Source organism: Scatophagus argus, chromosome 15, assembly GCF_020382885.2.
Source record: "Scatophagus argus isolate fScaArg1 chromosome 15, fScaArg1.pri, whole genome shotgun sequence".
Taxonomy (NCBI): domain Eukaryota; kingdom Metazoa; phylum Chordata; class Actinopteri; family Scatophagidae; genus Scatophagus; species Scatophagus argus.
This window is the reverse complement of record NC_058507.1, coordinates 3761715-3786634: the sequence shown is the minus strand read 5'-3', so window position 1 is coordinate 3786634 and position 24920 is coordinate 3761715. Positions and strand designations below refer to the sequence as shown.

The following is a 24920-nucleotide window of genomic DNA, read 5'->3' as shown; positions in this document are numbered from 1 at the left end:
AAGGCAGTGCAGGGAATCAAAAAGGCGTCCTTAAGATTCATGTCTTTTGCATTTGTCCAAAAACACCATTTCTGTGATTATTTTTCAGAAACATTCGCCAGAGGAGATGGCACCCCAAATATAGTGAAGTTTCAACTGAATGAATAAAGCTGTAAACACTGCAGAGAGGGGCTACTGACTGAAAGCATTGTCCTGCTAGTAGGGGTTTGATGTAGTGGTCTGAGTGCCCTAACTCCATCAATCCTGGTCCCCTCTTTATGGTAGACTGCTGCTGAGAACACAATGGGTACCCACTAATGTGACAGCCATGGGAAGAGGCCTTAATAAAGTGGCTAGTAGTTTGTACTGACCTAAAACTGCCATGTGTTCCTTTCTTTTGAACTGAAAAGAATGGCTATCTTCCTTCTTTGTTGCGAGAACATCCGTGTTGTGCTAACTGTGGGACAGAAGCTTAACCTCCTCATGGGTGATCACTCAGAGCCAACTGCAGCACACTGTCACTGACTCGAGAAGTGACCTCTGCAGGGAAACTCTGACTAAACCTCGGAGCAAAAAAGCTACTCATGGAGACCATGTTTATTTCTTCCCCCTGACATCATTGCATTGCATTACACACACACACACACACACACACACACACACACACACACAGCAGTGGCAGCAGTAGAAACAACGAGGAGAAGTGGATATACGCTTATATAAACCAAACTTACCATACCCCCTCCAAATAATACACACTCTTGAAAACACTCTTATACACACACGCACAAGTAAGACAGACAACTTGAGTGTCTCAAAGCCCCACAGTCTGCCTCGAATACTAAGCTTTGTTGTTGCGGGAAGCAAAGTGCCATTAGAAGAGCTGCAGCAAGGTGAAAAAAAACAGGGCAAAATACAACACAGTGTATTCTACCAAGCACTGCACTGACCTGAGGAGACACAGACAACGTTACATATTCACCCAGGCCTCAGCAAAGTGCTGTTAATACGTGATCTATTAATCCTACTTATGGCTTACTCACAACAAAAAAGCGAGCATTAGCACATTTATAGAGTCCCAGAGGAACAATGCTGATCTAAGATTGCAGTTTATATCCCCGGCTGTGCCTACACTCATATATAACAGCAAACTAATCTAGTAGAACCTCTGCTGACTATAAACTGATAGTCCATTCTTGACTCAGTGTTCCTTCTGTGAGTTTGTGAACTTGGTGCAACCTGACCCCGGAGAACCACGTGGATAAGTGAGCAGTTCTAGATACAATGTGAGAACTTGCGGTTAAAGTCCCACATGATAACCACTTTACCACCAGAGAAGACAGACACACAGAACATGTCAGAGTAGAACCCTGTTCTGGTCAAAGAAAGCTAGGGACTTAACCACAAACCAACAGCCTAATCTATTTGGAAATGGCCCGTGTCACATGGTTTCTGTCAAGTTAAACAGGTCTTGTTGTCTCAGCGAGAGACTGACAACATGCAGGGCAGAGTAATGCAAACAGACGAACACCAGAGTGCACTTCCTGCCGAGGTGCTGATTCAGAGGAGAAAAATAAAATATCACAGAGGATGTTATCAATAGCTGAGAAATGTGTTTAAAGCAGTCTGTCATCTCATGCACAGTTGTTGCTTTGGGCCTCAGTAGTCACCAGCCAGCCGGAGATGGCACAGTTAACACTCAGCTCTTCTGCTGCACCTGCAGCACTGTCATTTCTGATTTAACTACACTGAAGAAAGTGACAATCCTTAGCTGGGTTTGTGAGACACTACTGCTGATGTATACAGCATGCTCCTACCCCCTGGCTCCTAACCGTAAAAATGCTTTCAGTTTAACTACCAATCCAAAGTACGGCTTAATTCTCAAGGAATTGATGATCATAAATATCAGAGCAAAAGCAAACACCGTGAGCAAGGATTTATTAAAGTGCCTGAACAGGACAGAGTGAAACCTGACTCCAGATTAACTTAAGTACAACTGCTTAATTAAATGAACTGAACTGAAAAGAAATAACAGTGATGTTCAAATTCTGTTCTATTTATTTCACTTTTGGCTGGTCACGTGTTAGCCAACACGGACACCTTTCAGTAAGCACAGACATGTTGCTAGATGGTTACAGCTACATTTGTGTGCAATTCAAGTATTTCTTTGATGTAGGCCTCTCATCCTTCACCATTTCTTTCAGTTTCCCAGAGGACATAGCAGCCCTGCAGTTGCCAAATGACTTTCCCTCTTTAAAAGAACCTATGTTTATAGGGCACAGACTTGCAGCGATGTAACTGGCCTGACAGCCGCAGGCAAATGCTCAGCTAAGATCGACATTTATCGATTAAAAGTGGCAACTGTTATGTGATCCCGTCTTCATAAAGTGAGTCAACTTAGAAGAAAATCTACAAAAAGGAAAAATTATGCGCTGATCAGAGGCAATTAACTTGCTCCCTAAATGAGTTTCCAAGCCAATCCACCAGGAATTAAACATCAAGCATCAAACAAGCATCTACGGATAATTTTTGATGTCCTAAGCATGGTGTTTTAGCAAAAAAAAGGAAATTTAAATTGGGCTGTAGGTGGCTGTTTGCAGACCCTTTACAATATGTTTTTATGTGGTGGATATTCTGGCAACTGTTTTCCTCATTATTATAATTACGATCCTCCTCCTGGGTAATCAGAGATTATAGAGCAGAAACAGCAGTTTAACCACAGTGTCAGTACATATGATGCAAATGAGTCTGTATGCTAATATAGAAACAGAGCTAGGACAAGATATGGCTGCAAGTTGCAAAGGCAAGGCAATAAATATATTCCTCTTTAACTGCAATCACACGAGCAACTAACAGGTCTTTCTTCAATCAACGACCATAACAGTTTATTTTAGTTTTATTTATGGGGCCAAAAACATCATTTAGGCAGGCTATCTCAGTGTATAGGAGGGGAAGAAAGGCCCACAGTGGGTAAATGGTGTCAGTATGGATGTTCACTGAGTGATGAAGGCATGTCACTCTTCACTGCTCTCCCAATCATCGTCTACAAACGGCCGTGGAGCAAATTCTACATGGGATTTAAACGCTGCACTGCTGACTTCTGACATTCACACATACACTTTAGAAAATGTATGTCTCACAGTAAGACTGAGAGGACAACAGCTGCAATGGTTAGCTGATGAGCTGATAAGTTGATCGAAAAAAAAACCCTACTTTTTCCCCCCCAACTCATTTTTCAAGCAAAAATGGCTCCCAGATTCTTAAATTTAAGGATTTGCTGATTTTCTTGCTGTCATTTATCTTAGTAAATTAGGTGTTTTAGCATTTCATACTGTTGGCTGGACAGAGGAAGAAATCTGAAGATATCACTTTGGGCTCTGAGAAAATACAATGAGCAATATCTTTTAGACATTTTATTGAGTCTACTTTACAGACTCATCAACTGACAGTAAAAAGGATTTTACAAAAGGTGAATGAAATTCTAAACGAGAATATCAGATGGAAGTGAGTGAAAAAAAGAGGGGAGAGAAAGAAAACAGAATACATGGAAAAATACTCACAGAAGAATCAATATCACACAGAGAAACACTCCATGGTTTCAGCTGCTGAGTCAATATGATGTCAATAATACAGCTTTTCATCCAGTACCATTGGCTCTGCGTGTGTGTGTGTGTGTCTCAGTAGCAGTGTTTGTCCAGCAGTAGGCGTGATGGAGGATGGAGAGGAACAGGAACTTCCTGCAGAGCGAACAGACATGGAATGGCTACACTGCCCCTCTGATCAGGCCAAGACACACAGACACACATACACACACCCACGCACAAAAATTATTTTCTGTTCACCCCCCCCCCCAAAGGCCAGGTGAAGTGATTTTGAAAATCACTGGATTCCTGAATAAAAAAAACAGATTTCTGTGACCGCAGTTATTTGAGTCTAAAACCGCTCTACAGTCACCTTACAAGGAAAAAGGAACCTGACTGAAACAGTAACAGGAGTCTACATGATGCAAGGCGGGCTGTACTGACGTCAGGAAGCAGCCAACCAAACTGGTCTTGTGAGCACGAATGTAAATGGAGCTGTAAAACTGAGTGCAGCTGTTGAGCTGATCACTCGGTCCAGGAATTCTTTCCACGTACCTGTGCTGCTTTCTTTGTTTCCTGGTTGAGCTATTTGTCAAGCCGTGGATGACTGAGGAACACAAAGTTACGCAACAGATTAAGCCCAACTGCATGTGGTACCTGGCTATTTACCCAGCAGATTTATGGTACAGCAGGATTTTATATACACAACCACTTTAAAACTAGGGGTGTATGTATGTTTTACCTGAACCCACTGAACACGTGTATTCTAACTTCGGAGACTACGCTGTGTTTATTGTGTGCTTAAATAAGATTAGTGAACACTGCTGTGCTTTTGGAAGTACAGGGGTGATCTCAGTCTTCAAAATCCCAGCTTCAAAAGGTATATGAAAATATATTCTCTCCTAGAAATAGTTCTGTGGTGTGAAAAGCTGGATGACGAACATAAGAAATGTCAGTTAGAATGAGATTATACAAGTTTATATCAAGTCTATACCAAAAACACAAGCCTAACATCATAGAGACTAATCCTTATGTAAGCAATGCACTCTAAATAGCAAATAGCAAATTCCACGGTGTAGTTTTACTTCAGTGTCAGGAATGATTCAGCAGTCATGGTAGACGCCTTCTTTTTCCAAAGATTTTGGACAACTGTTGTGTAAAAGAGTCCAACACAGAAGGCTATAATATGAACATAAGAAGTGATTTTACCATGTCCACTCACACAGCCAATGAACCAAACAATAAAGCTCTTTCTCCGCAGCCAAAGATGGAACTCAGGCTGGATATAAAATCATTCCACATTTTAGGACTGGGCAAACTTAAATGAGCAAAAATGTAAGGCAGTATTGCTTCAGTATGCTTGATAGGTTAGTGTGAGGCTTATCAATACGCTGGTTTTCATACCAACCAATGACTCATCTAGATGATGTCACTGACCACCACACCTTCAAGCAGACAACAGAAACTAACCAGAAATATTAGCAAGGCCTCCAGGGCTTAAACTTGTGACCTTACCATTATCTACTGAATTTGAGAAACTGATTTCGAGTCTCATCAACATTTCCGCATGGTTAAACTTCATCTTATCAGGAAGAACATGTTTTTTGAAAGGGCAAGGAAAGGACAACTCTGCCCTGTCATCTCTTATAAGAAAAACAGGTAAAATAAAGCCAGCAGACGTCGAGTGTCTGGGCAGGCAGGAAGAAAGATGAACAGGCAAGGACGGCAGAGCATCAGAGAATGGAAAATTACCAGGGCTCTACAATCAGCTGGGCACCTTTGATCAGCCAGCGCCCAGGCACCAATTACTGTGGGATAATCGGCAGCCCTCAGAGTCCTGACGAGTAGCAGGCACTGTGGGCACAACGGGTCAGTGACCAGCAGGCGAAGGCCTGGTCAACAAGGCTCAGAGAGCCAAAAGCCGACGGTGCCCCTCACTGAAATGCTGCATGAAGGCGGCCAAACGGACAAGCAGCACAGTGAAGCAATTGTTCCCCTCCTGTCGACTCAGCACAGTGGCACTCTCACAAGCCAGACATCCCTCTCCGCAGACCACTTGGTGGTGGAGGAATGGTGCAATGGTGGAGTGTGTGAACCTGCTATTGCACATGCCCTGAGTTTGTCACAGACATTCCCTCTCTCTGCAAGGAAACATACACAGCATACGTAGAACAAATGAGCACACACATGCTGCTCACACACCTGTCCCTGTAATTCTGTGGTAAACAAAAAGCTGCAGTGCTCAAGGCAGCCCTTGCTGCACTGTGATGCAACGCGCAGGAAACACGTCCCTCGCCGCCCCTCTCTACTGATAACCCATTCCTACCAAAAAAGGCACAAGTACCTGTTCTTGACTTAGTTCACAATATCTGAGAGGAATGCAGATCAACAAAGCAAAGTAAATCAAACTGTGTGACACCTTTTTTCCTCTGATTCTTCTCTCACCAACAGTCTGGTGTGCAACACAAAGGCATGCTAGCAGCAATCATCTATAAACAAAAAGCCTCTCTACTTGAGGCAGAACATGATATTCAGCTCATTAATAATTGACGTCGTTCTTGTGCTGAGGAACGTTTGTCATTGATCAGGCTGGGCTACAACATCGGCTACTGTGCTGCTCCTCCTTCCTTTGTCAACAAAACAGTGAACTGAAACAGTTCACAGATCACTACAACAATTCCCTTTGGTCACAGCTGCAAAAATAAAATAACTCAATTCTGCCATCAAACACGAGTGCCTTTTATCACAGAATCGTTTGCTCAGTCATACTGTAACGTTGTTCAACAGAAACACAGTAGTCAATGGACTTTGGATAGTTCACAATGCAGTTACACAACGGCCAGTGCCGGTCCAAGCAGACCCTAATGGGCCAGAAGTAGCTTCCCTGTAAACCACAAACCGGCAGAGAGTCTAAGCTCAAAACAGGGAGGCCTGCAGTAAAAAGACATGTTACACTTGGGGGAGAAAGCTTCTTTATGAGGGTATTTTGATTAAAGGTGGACATCAATTAATTTTGTGTTTAAAAGACTTGCACAAATGCCAAAGCTGCATTTTGGTCTTGATATCGAAGATGTATGCCTTTGATGCTTTATTTTTATTTCACATGAAAAAAAAATAAAACCAAGCACTTCGAATCCACCAGTGTGAAATGCTGTCTTCAGCCGAATTAGAACCTGAAAATTATGATATAAGTCATCGCATTAAAAGAATATGGAAATATGGAAAAAGAGCAAAATCTCTGAGCAGTTACTAGTTTTTCATAAAAATCGCTATTACACAGGGTATCGAGCTCTGATGGAAAGCTGACGTGTGGCCTGATAAGCGATTCTGATCTTTATTATTTTGATGTGTACACATTTTCTCAGAACTAACGCTGCACGCATGCAATGAGATAAAAATAATGAAGCCATTTCACTATACTTGGGTATTTCACTTCAAACCTGTGTTATTTAAATATGCTGAAGTTATCAGTGAAGTTCTTAACACGACCCATTTAGCAGAGGGGCAATGAGTGGTCGGTTTGATGGAAGTTCAAATACAAAGAGACCAATAGGAGTATGCAAACACGCCCAAAGAGAAATAACAACAGCAGAAAAAATGATTAGACGAGCCTTGCTTGCAGAAAGAAGACATAATTATTCAAGATTCTGGTGCGCACATATTAATAAAAGCTGCCTGAGGATGAGCTTGAAACTTAATTCGTGCCTATCTGCACGTTTTGGTGCAGATGCTCATCTACCGCACTGTGTGTGTGTGCTTTTGTCACTGTATGCACATCAGAGTCTTTAATGAACATTTTTACTTTTTTCCTCACTTTTTGACATATGAAACCAACTCTGAACATTTTATTGGGTCAAACTGTTGTCGTCGCTGCATCACCCAGCAACTGCTGTGGTGGTTACCAGGGAACTGGTACCACGGCAACGTTGATACACGTCGAGGGTGACGACAGTAGGCGGCGACTATACTACACATTACACAGAACTGTAGTGGAGACAACGTGTAGACTGTGGGCTTAGCCAAGTTAATGGAAAACATGCACAACGTGTGAGGGAATGGTGTCAGTGTTACCCATGCTATGTACAGGGAGTTATTAGACATAAACATACACATACACACACTCACATGTCACATAGCTATGAGACAGGGAGTTTTTACACCAGCCATACACCGAGAGGTCCACGTTAGTGCATACAGAGGAGTGATTCGTGGTCTTTAACATGTAACAAATATTTAGTGATCTAAAGTAGCAAACCTGTAGAAAACATCCAAAACTGAAACCACTACCCCTGGCAGAAAAGAGTAGAATGACTTGATTCCCTAATGTTGTAGCAAAGTCAGTGTATTTGTAACCCTTCGCTGACTTTTTAGGTCAGTCTTACTATTTAGTTTTATAAAAAAAAAAAGGTGTGCCTTCACAAGACGACCAACACACCTCAGTCAAAAGGCTTATCTGGCACTGGTAGCCACTACAAAGTTCCCACCCTGTGAGATACTCCACCGATCACCCTGTCCTGGGTCACTCGTCATTAAACCAGAGATCAGAGGGCTGAATAAAGCATGAGCTGTTCCAGTCCAGAAAGCTCGGGTATCAGTCTATATAGGAGGCCTGCAGGGACAAAAGGAGTCCCTGAGCCCCATACCATATTCAGGGAGGAGTGATACCGATGCTAACCTGAAAGGCAACTCCTTGCATACAGTGACGCACCCCCAACCCTCCCAGCCCCAATCCACAGTTTAAACAGCCAGGGCAAAATGAAGAGCTCAATGCCCCTTGGACCTAATTAAGTTGAAGAAATTGTCCCAAATGGCGACACGCAAAGAAGTGAATTCAAAGTAGTAAAACACAGTGCAACACCCACCCTCATACTACTGTTTTTCATTTTTTTTAAATGAGTGCAGACAGAGCCAAATACGGCAACTAAAACACAGCCTACAGATACAAATACTGCATGGTTTGCAAAAAAACAAACAAAAAAAAAAATCATGAAAATGTAAAATTGCGTTTGCTTTATCAGGTAAAGAGACCAGACTTGTTAAAAGGACAAAAACATATGTTTCCTTTTCCCTATAGTGTTATTTATTTATGTACACTGTTGCTGTGTTTTGGAGAAGTCAGCTGTAAAGATGAGCTACATGAAACTGCTCACAACAAGGTCTGTGGATTATCCCACACAAAGAATGTTAAGTCAGGCTAAAAAGTAATGCGAGTAGAGGAAAAATGTTCCAGGGCTGCTGTGGTAGCTAATATTGTGAACTGCAAGAGAAGGGAAACAAACTTTTTTCTTTCTTCTAATGGACTGTCATCTCATGTAGACTACATAGAGCAGATAATGACATTTGTTTTTGGGACTGGTTGGGAAAGATCTGGCGCATTAACCACACACTATGGAAACTGGGGTTTGAGAACATTCAGTACAATGCGGCAAATATAAACATGCAGTCTGGTTCCCTAACTTGCCCTTATTGGTGTTTGTGTGTATGTGTGTGTGCGCATCTACACATAGTCAATGATGCTCTATAGTCTTGTCTATGTTCAGATTTGTGTATGGTCTGTTTTAGGTGCAAATCTTCCAAAGTTTATGTAATTTAAGTGAAAAGGTCATAACCGACAACAGCAATTTCTCTCTGTGCTTACCAACAAACACGTTACAGATACAAGATCAAAACAACTCTGTGATTCAACAGAACCTATTTTAGGCTACTTATGTTGAAATGGGGTCAGCTGCACATTTGAGATCCTGATTCTAAAACCACCCCTCTGGTTGAATCTTCTCAGAGTGTCTCTGCTGGATCGAGTCCCAATCAGCTCAGAATATGAAGCTCAGTGTGTGAACCTAACAAGTGTAGATAGCATGCCTTCTTTTTAATGATGCAAAAGGCACGTGTTGCTACACAGAACTGGAGGTTAATGATGTTTACATGAATACTTGTCCTCTGAAGGGATCGTTTCACATTTCACAGGTAATTTCAATTTTATGTCTGTTTCACAGGTCATTTTCTCTGCACTTAACCACCATAGCAAAAAGGTTTATTTTGGTGCATTTTGAACATAATTCATCTTCAAGTCACGCTGTCCAATTATAATTGCACCAGGGCTTCTAAGTAAAAATTCCCAGGTAAGGTAGCTCTTTTATTGAGCAGTGTTTTGGTGTGTTATCATCCCAAAGGATTAGTGCTTTTGGCAGAGGACAGTGTCAAAACAAACCTCACTCTAGTTCCTGTAACTTCCTGTAACTAACAAAAATGTGGATTGCAGTCATACTCCTAATCAATGGTACCACTCTAAAGTTGCATAAAAAACAGCATTTTCAGGCATCTCAGTGCACCTGAATCGAAACGTCCTTATTTTCACTTTCCCACACAAATCAAACTGAATAAACAAACATCTGAGCATCTAATCAAATCACTCCCAATATGCTTGGTGTGCCCACACTTGCAGTGAGCTGTGATGTTGACAAACAGTACAGGTTATGGATGACAACAACAGACAGCCCGTTCAATGACCCACACCAAAACTGCAGCCAAAGGTAAGGATTAACGTGGAACATAAACAGGACCGTTGAACAGGACATGGTCACAGACAAACTGCCCTGATCCAGACAATCTGATACTCTGAACAGGCATATCTGCCATTCTTGTCATCTCGTAACAGTTCAATCACCACCGTACTGAAAGCTTAGCTGACATTAACACTCACTCTGCTTTCACCGTCAGCAGCAAGAAGTCCAACTATTTCACTGTTATCAGGGGACAAAAGTGAAGCCCTTTGATTATGTTGTCATCGCACAACAAGTTTATCTACCCATGTTGCATCACTACTCAGAATTCACATGTACAGCTCGCTGCCAAGAAAGGGCCTCTCCTTTGAGAACAGAACTGACAACAACAGACAGAACTGCTGAGAGTAACGCTATTTTCTCCCACAGACTGAATCACAAAGCTCTCTTGCATTCTGCTCCTCTCTCAAACAGCTGACAGACTTGCACAGTGGGTTTGGTGGCAAATAGCCAATCTTGCCTCCCTCATTGGGTAAGATGAGCTAAACCATGAATTACTTTAAGAATTGGGGGGGGGGCAACTCCCAAAGCTCCCTTCTCTCTTTGTAAGGGAGAGACAAAATTCCTTTTCAAATGATTAGAACCGCATTGTAGCATAAATACTATATGACATGACCAATAACTTAACAGACTGGTGGATGAACAGAAAAACTGATATGCAACTGCTGACAAACTGTTGATAAATGAAACTGATGCATCACTTCATGGATTTTTCAAGCAAAAATGCCAAACATTTGCTGGGTTGAGATTAGTGATGCAACAAATGCTTATCTATTATCACTTAGCCTGTTGGCCATTTACTCAGTTAATTGATCAGTTTCTGACACCCATAAAAAGTTAGAAAACAGAAAAAAATTGGTTGATCACTTTTTTTTTTCCCCGAGCGGCATCCTCAAATGTAGTGGATGCCAACACATCCACCCAAAGATATTCAACTTACTGTCACACAAACCATAAAATGTTCACAATTGAGACGCTGAAATCAGAGAATTCAGACATTTTTCTGTTAATCAAGCGATAGTTGGCAATGTATTTAATATCTGACAACTAATCGCTTAATTAACTAATAGTTGCAAATCTAGTTAAGATTCAGACATGTATAGATCTGATACATTGGTTCTGGTTTAGTTTAGGTTTTTGATGCTTGAAAACTGAATATACATGGGTTTGGGACTGCTGGTAGGTCAAAACAAGCAATATGAACATGTCATATTTAAGCCCTGGGACAGTATTACAGGCATTTGTCATCATCTCACGTTTGCTAGACATAAAGTAACTGGTTAATTGAATAAATAAATTGGCAGTTAAACTGATAAGCAAAATAATCACTGGTTGTAGCGCTGACACCATTGTCTCTTCACAATGGAAAGCACAGTGGCATGCATCAGAGCTCTACATTTATGCTGACAACTAGACAGGCAGAAATAAATAATTCAGCTTGTATTATTCAAGTCACAAACCTCACCATCAGCCCTTTAACAAAACAGTAATGACTCAACAATTCTGGTTGATGTGAGCATCGAAATGTGATCACTGCCCAAAAGGCAGGGTGTTTGAGTCGAATGTGTTGAGTCGGGTGTGTTGCTAAGGTTATCACACAAACTGTCATATTATGTAAAGTCTATATGTGGAAGGTAATCTAACCACTGAGGTTTATCTGATCATAGGTGGCAGACCAGGAGGGAAATCTCTTGCTCTGTGGTTGTTCCAAGCTGTAGAGCTACAAGCTAAAGATGCAGTGGTGATATCGTTACCGAATAAGAAAAACTAGGGCACATTATCACACTTCACAAAAATTCAGAGTGCTAAGACTGTGAGTCACAGTTTGTATCACGGCGATCAACCTGTCTGCGGCTGAGCGCTGAACGTCTAAGCAGCTGGCATTTTCACCATATGTTTTGACTGTATCTGGCTGGTGACACATTTTTACAAACCCGATAAGTGATTAAGCTTAAATACAAACGAATACACCCCCTTAACGTCAGCCTATATCAGCAGCGATGATATTACACAAGTGAGGCAAGTCACAAGTGTGACAATCTGAAAATCAGATGCCAAATTATATGCTATCCGACAGCTATTCCATCACTGTAGTCTGATTTTAATTCATCGTTTTACATACTCTGTAAACATATATAGCAAGCTTAATTTCTTAAAGTTAACTAGGTAAGTTGAGTAGCTATAGTTATCGTTACTTATAGAAGGTGAGCTAGCTAACTAACCTATTAGCTCGTTCCGTAGGGCAGGGACAAACCTTTTCCATAGCAGACAGCCTCACAGCTTACATTTTGCTCACTCTGTCTTCTACTCAGGTTAGCAATACGAGCTAGCCAAAATGCCATGTAACTGAGTCTACGGGGAGCTAGGAGCCGTTGAGCTAACACCGCTGAGTGTGCCGCATCCGAAAAACACAAGCTAGTGCTGCTTAGCCTGGTTAGCTAACAAGCGTTACCGGGAAGGCTGGTTAAAACACACGTTACGCATTTTTTAACCTACCTGTGATCACCGCTCAGACCCAGAAGACGCCCCGTTAATGCCGTCACCGGTGTATCACGAACCGTGCAGTGCCAAAATAATTCAAATTCCACAAAAAGTGCTGAGGGAGACGCTCGCAGTCCAATCGCTTCAGCCACTGCCGCTGAATGGCTGCTACTCGGAGACTCAACCAAACTTCCTCCTTAGCAACGGACCGCCTCCGCGCGACTCCATTGGCCGGCGCGTGCAGCTCCCAGGTGATCGATAGATGACCGTGCGACCAGCATCGAACTGGACTTTCACTGCATTTTTGAGAGCCGCTGCTTAAGTAACAAATGACTTACGTGTAATTACTTAACTTCAGTAGGCTACGCCTTTGACGTATTTTACTTGAGTATTTTTTATGCGATTTCATGCTAATTGCTTATCAATCCACTTTGTAGATTTATATTAGGCTTTTAACGCAAAACAGAAATCAGCGAATACATTAAGATATATTTCAGGTTAAGTTATGCAGCATCATAAAGTGATCTAAAGGGTCTCCATCTTTACTAGCTGCAACATTAATTAGTGATGTCCAGTTTAATGGGCCTAAGATAACATAAATGATTCTGAAAGTTTGGTACTTTTGGTGCCTACGTGTATTGTGATTGGCTCAGATACTCGAGTAAGATTTTAAATGCAGGATGTTTACTTTCAGCAGGCTATTTTTACATCGTAGTATGTCCTATTTTTACTCTTGTGAAAGATCTGAATACTTCCAGACAAAACACTGCCTGATGTTTCCCAAAGGAACTGATCAAGTTGTTTTTGGCGACGCTGTCCCGTTTTGGAAGTGGAACCAAAGTAACTGTAGTGCTTTGATTAAAAGATGGTGAAATTATCCTGTCTGTCCCAGTTCTTCACACACTGGTAAGAACATAGACGCAACATCACGGAATGAACATAATATCAATCTGCAGTGGTGGAAGAAGCACGCAGATCTGTTAGATCTTAATCCATCCAACACAGTGTGGTAGTTCTCTGTATGGCAGGTTTTTTATCAATAATGCATCAATTGTTATGTTTAAGTTTCCTTTCAGTTTGACATTTGTATGTAAAATCAGAAAGCAGAGTAGCTTGTGGCTGAAACCGTTAAACGATGAGTCAAAAGCACGACATTTCCCTGTGAAATGTGCTGAAGTCGTTTGCCTCACCTCCTCTTTCCCCCCCGATGATGAAACCTTGGCCCCTTTAAAAGGCCAGAAGTTTATCAGCATTAAGTGGCATTCCTCGCATAGCTACGAAGCCTTCTGAGCTGCTGTGTGGTATGTTCTGTGGCCGAGAAGGTTGCAAAACCAACAAAGAAAAAAGAACATCGGTTAACAAAGTTGTCGAGCCTGTTACGTCGATTATTGTCGTTCCAATGTATTTCTTTTGCACCTTTGCACCACGCACCACCTGGGAATATACAGTATAAAATCTCTCTCTCTCTCTCTCTCTCTCTCTCTCTCACACACACACACACACACACACACTGCCCTCCTCTTCTTTTATTCTTAATTATCTTAATTCCAGTATTCACTACGACTCCGTTTTTCACAACAAGCGCTCAACCATCAATCTGTCAGCGTTGAGGAGTCATAAAAAGTAGCTGCTGAGCCCCTGACGCACCTGTGGGGATATTCTGCCCCCTGGTGGTCACTATTTGCACCTTGTTTGTACAGGATCGTGTCATTCTCCGGATGTGTTTTCACTTCATACGCTTCAAAAGACTTTTTATTTCTAACCCCATCTGCACTGATTTTGTCAGCTTATTATGTTCTGATTATGTCCCTGCATGAATGAAATGTTTTAACATCTCATTGGTGGGAAAAGGACTGTAGAAACACTACAGTGTTATAACTATAAGTCCTGCTTTCACATCTTTTTTTCCCCTCTTTGAGTAGAAGAACAAAAGAATTTACAACAAATATATTATATTTAAAGTGCCAAGAGTAGCAGTATTGATTTTCAGCCTGACCAGTTTTAGAATATATATTTCAATGCAGAACTTTTACTTCTAATAAAGTATTTTTACATTGTGATATTAGTACTTTTAGTCAGTAAAGGATCCAGATCCTTCCTGCAGGCCTGCACCACTGCTTGTCGGTAGCAGTGAGTCAGTGAATCATTAAGGTTCATCCTCTGGGGACCTTCAGTGTTTCTGTTTGCCAAATTTCATGGCAATTCATACCACAGCTGAAATATTTCTCTCTGAGGTGTTGGAGCGACAGGCTAACATACTGACACTATCCGCACTTAATTCACACTTAAAATTTGCTTTATTAGATGTCGGAGATACTTGTTGCAAGGGTGTATGAAAGTGGACGTACTTTTAGAATTATCTGCATCGTGTTTGTAATTCATTCAAATCTCAGGACATTTCAGGTCCATAAACATGTACTGTCAATGCCTTCCCATCATGCATTTCAGAAAGGCATCCCTATGCAACGTTTTTGCTGATTAAAATCAGGCTGAACAACACAATATTCAAACATGTTACATCCTTTGTTACCACATTTTATTTTTCAAACGACATATAGAGTACTTTACACAAAAAACAAGCCATCGTCTGCTTCAAATATTTACATACTTTATAGAGAGAAACAGACAGAAAAAAAAAACATTCTTTGGGTCTGACCATGCAAAACAATAAATAATGTTCCTGACAGTGCTTTGCATGGTGCTTTCAAGACTGCTATTCAGCAGTTTTAAAAAAGCTGGGACTTTCAGTTGGCTATACATAAAGCTGCCCTGGTCCGCACAGTCATCAGACACGCCTCAACCTAAGACTTGGCAGCCAGACAAGCAGTGACTTTGACTCAGCGGAGGTCAGGTGCACCTCGACACATTTGCTACAGTACAGTATGCACTTGTTGACCAGGATAGATACAGAAATTAAAAAGTGAGATGTGAAACGGTTTTCAGTGGAAAGCTTAGGTTACGTAGAAGAACTGCAGCATCCTCGAGGGATGAAGCACTGTACACAAAAGACCTCATTGCTCTACAAGGTCTGAAAAATGTTTTCAGCGATGCTCATGTCACCAATGAGCAAGGAGCTTGAAGTTGACATCACAGAAGTACAGTTCTCACTCCTTTCACCCCTCACAGCAAGGCGACAGACAGCGTGCAGACGTGATCCCCTGAGTCCCTCTGCAGGCCGGGTCCAGAATCTGCTCCGCTCCTCCCTCTCCCTCGTCCCCGTCTGCTGCAGCTCAGGTGATAATTTGCGGCTCCCAGGACTGGCTGGCCATCTGGGGGCGACACTGCGTGATGACCAGAGGGCCCGTCGGGGTCTGACTGTCCAGACAGAAGCCGCTGACCGTGTGCTGCAGAGCTGTGCCTTTGGGCTTCCACTTCTGCAGAGAGACAGGAAGACAGAGAGAAAGACGGGTGGAATTCATCTCTGTCAGTTTCACAGAAAGCACGGATGTCCCCTCATGTCTCTGGTTTGTATTATTCCCTGCTCATAAATGATGTGTATCAGCACAGGAGGTTCATGTTAGAAGTGAGTAATGGACTGAGTCAGACCTGGATAACAGTAATCACATGAGTGATTGACTCGCTGAACTCACAGTGGAAAATTCACAGCACAGCCAGCTGCAGTGCACAGCAGCCTGTCGTCCCACGAGAGCAGAAGAGCTGATAAAATGTTCTTTACACCATTTTTTACTGACTATTTGAGTAAATGTACAGTTTAGTCTAAATTTACAGTAACTGTGCGTTACTTTTCCACTTGATACTCCTTTACACTTCTGTTTTACTACATTTCAGAGAGAAATATTGTGCTTTTTACTTCACTGCATTAATTTGACTGTTTCAGTTATTATTTTACAAATAAGAAATTTAGATATCAAAGATAAGAGTTTATAAGTGATGCACTCTTCTAGTTTAAACTACCCCACAAAACAGCCATTTAGACCGACTACACCAGTAAAGTACTACTTACACATTAACATAAACAGTGATTATTAGTCAAATGACCTGATACTGTAACCCTCACAGTGCAGCCCAGTATCTATTGAAACTGTGACAATTTTGAATACAGGATTTGCTTACATGGATATGAATTATCTGAAGTCTTAAAAATGCAAAATTCATGTCAGTGAACACGAATCCTAAAAGGTTCATAAAGGGGAGCCGGATTAACTCCAGTTCCTGATTTTTGTTTCATGACATGATTCCCACTGTACAACAAGTGGACAGGATTTCTTTCATTCTCCATAAATCTAATCTGCTTTCCAACAGAGACTCTCCGGGGTCCATTCACCGAGTGTAAAAGTGCCGGAGCAAGTTTGACAAGAAACCTGAGTCTGAAGCGAAGAGGGTGGGAAAGTATGTTCCCCACAAACAGGCTGTCTATAAATCACCAGGTGTAAGCGGTTCGTTCATTAGCTGTCTGATTAATCAGTTAGAGCTGAATTTGAGGCGACAGCAGAGAATGAATGTGTGCATGTTTGTGCAACAAAGACGAGGAGGAAATGAAATGTCAGAGAGAAAACGCTGACACTGAACGTGCAATGCGAACCACAATTTTTAAGGCAGATAGACACGTCAGTATATTTGGGCTCACGTTGCTGATAGCAAACCTTTCGAGCCAATTTTCTGTGTCTTGAAATATGGCAAATTGGTGCCAAAGAATTTCCAAATATTTCATTAAATTTATTATTGTTGGACGAGCTTCTAAAGCAGCGTTGAGACCAGCGCTGGAAGTAATCTCTCCGGTGAATCCCAAACTAATGAAATTCTTTCAGGATGAAATTAAGAATTTATGTATGCATAAAAAGTGACATTTTCAATAAAACATTAATGCAGAGTAAATAAAATCTTGCAAAATTGTTCCAGGCTGTTTTTATGCGGCAGTGAGCAGGAAAAGGTCTCGGTCTTACTGCTGAAGGATGGCTGAGAAGTGAATAAGTGAACATGCCACTCTAACCTAATTTTACAATTTTTTAAAAAAAATTCCACTATTGCTGGTTTCTCCGACAGTTAATCACTTCTCTACTTTTTTATTTAGTGAGCAAAATCAAAAACACAGGACTTCTTTTTTCCCTTTCTAGGGGATTAGACAACAAAGGACAAAGAGAGCAAACGTCTCCCACAGCTAAAACCAGTTGCTTGTTGATGGGCAGACTCTCAAAGAGCTCTCAAAGGATTGCGATGGGCCTGCAGAGAGATGAGAGGATGACCTGGCAAGAGTCCTGCAGGCTCTCACACATGGTTTGAGTTAATAACTCCCCCCTTTTTTTTCAAAGTCATAAATCAACCACGCAGCCGACGCAGGTCCACGTGGGAATCGAGTGTCCAACATTCACAACGGGGAGATCCAGAAGGGAACAGGGTGGGGTCTGAAGTTATGGGAGCGCTTGTTCTACTGCGTCTATAAAATCAAGTGCTGCTCCTTTGGCGTGAGCTGCATGAGTCCAATAAGGCTGTCAGATCTTCTAACGAGCCCTCTGGCGTCATCAGCATCAGCATCTGTCCTGGAACCTCTTCTTATCTCTTTCACGGCTGAGTTCAACACTGTGAGTGGCACCTCGAGGACAAATGGGAAAACCATCTGGAAAAACTAATACCTGCTGTTAAAATGACTGAGAGCCCAAGATTAAAACAAATCCCAGTTTTGTTTGTTAACCCTTGGTGAACACAATGACTTCACAGGACAGTTTGTTGGAAAAAGAAATTAAATTTAGGTCTTTTATGTGTATTAAGTAACGCAAAAATGTAATTAAAATCCTCTGTAAGGCTAAGAGCTGAATATCTTCTCACCTGTCTGGGCTCTTTTGCATTGCAGGGCTCCATTTTGACCTTTGACCCTGCTGTGAAGGCTGAAATGGCCAAGCAGAGGTCCTGCTGCCGGATCAGTGGCTCTATCAGTTCCCATCTCTGAAAAGATAAAGAGAAACCCGATGAAAAGTTTGAAAGGACTTGGAAAAAAAACATGGAGAAGACGCGTGACTTTCAGAGGAAGGACATCCACCACAACTGCTACTAACTCAAAAGGTTACGACTGCACACAAACCAGTAAGACAATTGAATTAAAGTGACGCAGGCTGAAATCAAGTAACCGTCCTCAAAAAGGAAGAACCGTGACAGGTTTTCCTCACATTGGCCAGCCTGAACCACCTTTTCTCGTCGGCAACATACTCTTGAATCTGTCTGCATCACTTGCCTGCCTTAATCTGCACCACAGGTTTCAGGCTACAAACACAACACACAGCAATAATAATAATAATAATAATAACTGTGACCTCCAAAATCATAACAGTGACTAACGCTGACTAAACTTAAATTAAGGCTTGGCATCCTTATATGATGACTGATAATATGTGTTTATCAGCTCTACAACCTGGAAACGGGGAGAGTTTGTACTTTGGGCTACAGAAGAGAAAGTTTGAAGTATCCTGGAATCACAATGGTAAAAATTAGTTTACTTATCCATTTAGGTTGCCATAGTTTTTGGTATTTTGTCAGAGAAATCATAAAATACATGTTTACTATATTTCATAAATCATACATTCACCATTAAATTATGTACACATCAAAGATATGAGGTCTTAAGATATTCTTCTCAGTACTTTTTATATCAATTTAAGAGAGCCAACAGCTCGAATTTATCCACATTTTCATATTTTCTCGCAATAATTTCAGACTTTTCCGTGTATGACCCACAGTCTCCCCCTAGTGGCAGAATCCTGACCTGCGACTGAGGCCTGTTGGCGCCGATGCCCCTGCACTCTGCCAGGCCGAGGGAGTCAGTCCCGTGGGCATCCAGACACAAACTGCCTTGTTTCAGCACACTGGACACGGCTTCCTGCTCCGGGACCCTGAGGGAGCCATAGGCCCGAGAGGAGGGAGGAGGTCAGCGAGAGGTCTTATTGCAACAATGAAGAACAGATGGACTGAATTGACTGGTCCCCCTGTAACACCACAAGTACTGCACCTCATTACAACACGTACGTGTGAAAATATACAATTGCGATTCAAGAGACCACAGTCATCTGGAGGCATGACATCGAGCACATACAGCCAGAGAGGTGGGGGCTGAGCTTTAAGAGACACACACTGATGCCCCATCCAGACGTTCCCATCCAAATCAGATATTTTTAGATCATTAGCTCTGAACTCAGGGGTCACGACACCCCAAGGAGTTGCAGGATGATTTCTGATTTAAGTGCCTGGGAAAAAGAAAGGACTATCATCGTGTTTTTTTCTACAAGAGGCTTTTCTTTCTTTTGAAATCAAATCAAGACTGAAAATTATTTCCGCCTCATTTATTCGCTTTCTAAAATAATCAAAAGAAACACAGAAAAACAAACTTTTCAAAAGTATTTTCTATTTGTTGATTTTCAGGAGGAAACTTTGGCCCTCTTGGTGCACGACAGAGAGAACAAAGCAGATATTAACACTTTTACAACGGTCAGAGGTCAGCCACAAAGTCCAGGTTAACCTGCAAACACACCAAAGGCCCCCCACCCAAAAACACTTGCAGAGGGATGCTTTTACATTCATCTGTGGAAGCAAAATTTTCACAAAAAGATGTGAGTGCGATGTGGAACCGTGAAGTCCAGCAGGTCAAAAAATAAAATAAAATATTAGCGAATGTGATTTTTTAACAACACAATATGTTATACAACATGTATAAAACATATAAGAGATTAATAATTCGAAGTCTTTTTATATATCCTGCTTTATGTCTGCAGAGGATCTTTGTGCGTCCGCACAACAAATCTTGTGGATTATGAACGTGACTTATCCTGTCGAACATGAATGACAGCCACAGAAGCTCAGTTTGAGAGTCGTACCTCAGCTCAGGGTACACGTTCTCCATGTACCAGCGGAAAGGTTTGCAGTTCAGCTTCCGCCGCAGCGTCACGCGGTCTGCAATGCTGCAAAAAGAAAACGTACGAGGATGATGAGACAGAGGAAGGAGAAAATGGAAAAAGGAAGGATGGACAGAGGAGAAGAGAAAGTGCGACACAGTAAGAGAGATGTTTAGAGATGAAAAGTGGCTCCTCCTGCTGCTCCTGATGCTGAACTCAGCTCAACCAACAGACTCCACTAATGAGGATTTTATTAGACAGATAGATAGATCCTTTAACTCGTTTCTGCTGATACCACAGAGATGGATTTTATGTTGTAATTCACAACCACAGCACTGAGGGCACTTTTGATACACCCAAGAGTCTAAACTATTAGTCCAACAACCAATTAATCCATCAAAATAACATAAACTGGCAACAATTTTGCATGCAGCCAGTCTTTTTATTATATATCAATTAAAAAAAACTGGCTCTCTGGCTCCAGTTTCTCAGATGTTTTCTTTGTCATATATGAAAGTAAACTGAATATCTTTGGGTTTTGGATTGATGGTTGGATAAAACAAGGAAGATAGCACGGGGTTCTTGGGCTCTGGGACAAGACATTTAGGACATTTTTCACAATTGCCTTACATTTCTGAGATTCATCATTTAATCAAGAATACAATCAGAAAATTAATCAACAGAGGAAGAAGGAAATGGTGAAGAGATGTTGCTTGCCAGCAAGACTTTGTATTGACCACCGATGATGGACAGTGAGAGTATAATGGACAAACCTGCCAAAGGCCTTGCCCTGGGCTGACGGCCTCGCAGCATAGTAGTACTGTTTGTACTCGTCCATCCACACCTCAGCAGCTCGCCGAGTGTTCCTGCAAGGACACACACACACAACACCTGTTCACACGCAGTAATGACGGTGCTGCCAGCATTCCTGCAGGCAACTCTAATGACAGTGTGACACACAGGAGCATTCAGACACAGAAGACAAACATCAGGAACATCATCTCCTTTAAACTCTGGTTGTATCTGCAAAGAGAGACACACAGACGCTTTCCATTCCAATGCGACTCGTTTAAAGTAGCAGCAGGAAGGTAATACATTATATGAACAAAAGTACTGGGACACATATTTTTATTACTGAATTCAGGTGTGGTGTGGGGCTGTTATTCAGGGGCTGTTTGTGCTCGGCCCCTGACTTCCAGTGAAGGGAAACCTTAATGCTTCAGCATACCAAGACATTTTGGACAATGCTATGCTTCCAACTTTGTGGCAACAGTTTGTTGAAGGCCCTTTTCTATTCCAGCATGACTGTGCCCCAGTGCACAAAGCAAAGCTCCATAAAGACATGGTTGGATGAGTTTGGTGTGGAAGAACAGGTCAGTTGTCCCAATACATTTGTCTATATACTGTATAACTACAGCTGTATTTTCAGCCTAAGCTGATATGCTGTATGTTCAGTATGCTGGTGGTAAATCAAGTCAGGAAGCAACAAAACATGAACACAACCCCCTGAAACTTCCTCAACGACCCCTGGAGGTCCCAGGACCCCACTTTGAAGACCCCTGCTCTCACCCAAGGGTTCCCATTCTTTCTGTTACAATCATATTGTTGAGCACCAGAAAAAACCTAAACCAAACTTTATTAGACCTGTGTTTCATTACAGTTACTCTTAGAAACACTGTGGTGGTGGCCTGACACAGATGACAGCTCGCGATCAACTGCAGTTAAAAATCAGCATGTTGTTCTTGGGATTTAAAATGTAAAAGGAATGACAGCAGGGGTCGATTTTAAAGATACAGGAGATAATTATTATTCATTTTTAATTGCTGAATCATATTGTTTCCTTTCAGAGTTGGAAATCTTTAATACCTCCACAGAAAGCTACACCTGTCAGCTTCTCCACCCAACCTGAACTCTAAGAACAACTATTTAAAGATGGATGACTGGGTAGTTAATTCCATCACATGATGACTGGGTGAACATGTTCCGCAAACTTTCAGTTATCTGCCTGCTCATCTCTCGCGCTTCTGAGTCACACTGTGTGAAAAGTGTGACGGTTGGTGTTGGCCTGAACTTTACACTGAACTGTGCTGAATCATGTGACACTTAAGATTTCAAAGCTCACTAAAAGATCAACCTTGCCAGCCTTGTTTCTGCGGTGTCACAACACTGTGCGGCAGACAGGCTGTCAGGTTAAAAGGGGCCAACCCCACTCACTTGATGTAGGTGAGAGCGTTGCCTTCTGGGAAGTCGTACGGGTGCCGTTTCCTGAACACGTGACCCACGCGGCTGCAGGGAAGAATCTCCAGGCTTCCTCCACACATCCACACCCGGAAAGAAAGCTCTGCAGGGGGACAGACACGGACGGTGAGGTCGAGTCCGACATGCAGTGTGTGCGGCTGTTACTATCTGATCTGCATCTGCATTACATCAACCTGGCTGTGTTCACCTGCTGGATTCTTATGCAGCAGATGGCTGTAAGCTGTAAATCAGCAGCATGGAAGCTGTTGTAGCAGATAATTTAATGCTCCGCTGCCTTGCAAGCTCCAAGGACACAATTGACATTTCAGAGAGCGAGCTGTTCGACTGCTGCAGCATCCGCAAGCATGTGCAGCTGTCCAGAGGCAGGCACGCCACAACGGGACTAAATACATGTAATTATGACTTGAATTAAGGTTTTCTCATTGTTATCTATGTGTCTGGCTTCATGACAGTCGTGACATTAGGAGCAGCAAATGAACATGGCAGTCAGCATGAAGAATAAGCATTGTTTTTTTTGTTCCATTTTTTCAATCTAGTAATATTCATCAAAAAGAGCACAGGACTCCATGTTTATTTACAGCGAGTGGAGAAATGCAACCAAAATTCATTATCCTTCGCTGATTTTCCTTTTAAAATCAGTCACTTGTGGGAAGTTCAGTGACAACTGCATACAGGGTTTCGGTCTCATATTTGGATCCAGTTTGTTTTTCATTCTGTAAACTAAGTGTATAACCTCCTGTCCACCTCCCTCTCCTTTTATGGAAACCTCAAAGAAAGCACAATTTAAATATCTTTATGGATAACAAAAGTTTAAGGACGTGAGATGAAAGTAGAAGAATTAAGTTTTAATTAACACATTTAGGAATGCTTTAAATTTTTCAGTATGTGTCTGAACTTTTCCAGCAGGGCAGAGTAAAGCTTGGTTATTTAAAGACATTCTGCTGCCTGCAGAGAATGATTAATGAAAAGTCATTATTCTGATTCAAGTAAAAGTTCATCAGTGAGCTCACCAAAGTTCTCCCCTCCCCAGATGTCCATGTGGGTGTCATACTGGCCCAGGTGGTTGAACCAGCTCTTGTCCATGACAAAGATCCCACCAGCGATGACGGGAGTCCTGCGAAGCAGGGAGGGAAGGAGTCATTTATGTTTCCTACACTTTCTGTAACTGACATTGTCATGTGGAGAGACTGACTGATGAGGGGAGGTCCTCAGCGTCTTGTCAGATTAGTCACACACTTCTCTAAAGCCCCTGAAGGAGGCGATGGAAAGATAGCACGTTGATGAGGATTTGTACTTCTGCAGAGAAGATGATCATTTAAGATCAGTTGAGATGCACAGAAGTTACTTTCGTAACCTAGGGTCAAAACTGTGAAAACAAAAGGCTTAGTTTGATGATGTAGTCAGGTAGACTGGGATCATGAGAGTTGTCGTCTTCAGTGTTAAACAACCACCATTGCCAATGAGCATATATGTGATGTGCCTCATGCAGAAATGATGATGATTTGAAGCTTTAGTTACATTTGCCAGCTTCCTTAATTTAAATTAAACGCATCATTACCTTGAATGAAACAGTAAATTTTACTTTATTTGGAATAATGTCAATACACAACTGAACAAAATATCTGACAAAAGGTTGAGTCATACTTAGAGCAACACTGAAAGACAACATCAGCTGTTTTATCAGCCAACCTTGAGGTTTTGTAGAGAGTCTTTGTGCCAAAATCCAGTTTTATGGTCTCTGTATTTCAGTTTAGTGCTAACATGTTGTATCTTACTAAATTAATTTGTGTTTAATTACTTTTTCTCTACCGTCTGGGAAACCGCAAACGCGTATAGACAGCAGGAAGAACAGTGGGTTACACTAACAGGAGCTCAGCAGCTGATTTTTGCCTGGTGGCCACCCAGCAGGTTAATCCTGCCATGTGCAAAGCGATTTAATCTGAGATAATCACATGATGGAAAATAACAGACAGGCAGAAAAGATGTTGCATTGTTAAGCAGGAAGAGCAGATTTTTGCTTGTGTCCTTTGTTCTTTGATATATTCATGAATAATAATGTCTATACATATAATATAATAATATGTTTGTGATTCATTTTTTTCACGTTTGAAATGAATACTGCGGCAGTGCGATCACAGACACCATAAAGGAAGAGGAAGAGGGACGATGGCGAGCCCTGCAGACGCACCTGATTGACTGCGTAGGGTCGCTCCTCGCCATTT

General features: G+C 41.8%; 2 protein-coding genes across 8 annotated transcripts in view; both read right to left on the bottom strand.

The window, feature by feature from the left end:
• The window catches only part of numb (NUMB endocytic adaptor protein), a 34681-nt gene extending 21866 nt beyond the window's left edge, over nt 1-12815 (bottom strand). For 2 of the 7 annotated variants that reach the window (XM_046412006.1, XM_046412004.1), the window contains exon 1: nt 12375-12601. In XM_046412006.1, the coding sequence (XP_046267962.1) occupies nt 12375-12462 (88 nt within the window). In that variant the 5' untranslated portion in view covers nt 12463-12601. The other 5 variants (XM_046412001.1, XM_046412007.1, XM_046412005.1 and 2 more) reach the window with 4 other exon arrangements.
• A 2305-nt stretch (nt 12816-15120) lies between these two features.
• The window catches only part of galnt16 (UDP-N-acetyl-alpha-D-galactosamine:polypeptide N-acetylgalactosaminyltransferase 16), a 34935-nt gene continuing 25135 nt past the window's right edge, over nt 15121-24920 (bottom strand). Inside the window, exons 8-15 of the mRNA XM_046413138.1 lie at nt 24887-24920; nt 23709-23812; nt 22654-22780; nt 21213-21305; nt 20422-20505; nt 19317-19443; nt 18386-18502; nt 15121-15975 (exon numbers count right to left, since the gene is read on the bottom strand). The exon at nt 24887-24920 is cut by the window's right edge and continues 51 nt beyond it. Of these exons, the coding sequence (XP_046269094.1) occupies nt 15832-15975; nt 18386-18502; nt 19317-19443; nt 20422-20505; nt 21213-21305; nt 22654-22780; nt 23709-23812; nt 24887-24920 (830 nt within the window). The 3' untranslated portion in view covers nt 15121-15831. The remainder of the gene's footprint in view (nt 15976-18385; nt 18503-19316; nt 19444-20421; nt 20506-21212; nt 21306-22653; nt 22781-23708; nt 23813-24886) is intronic.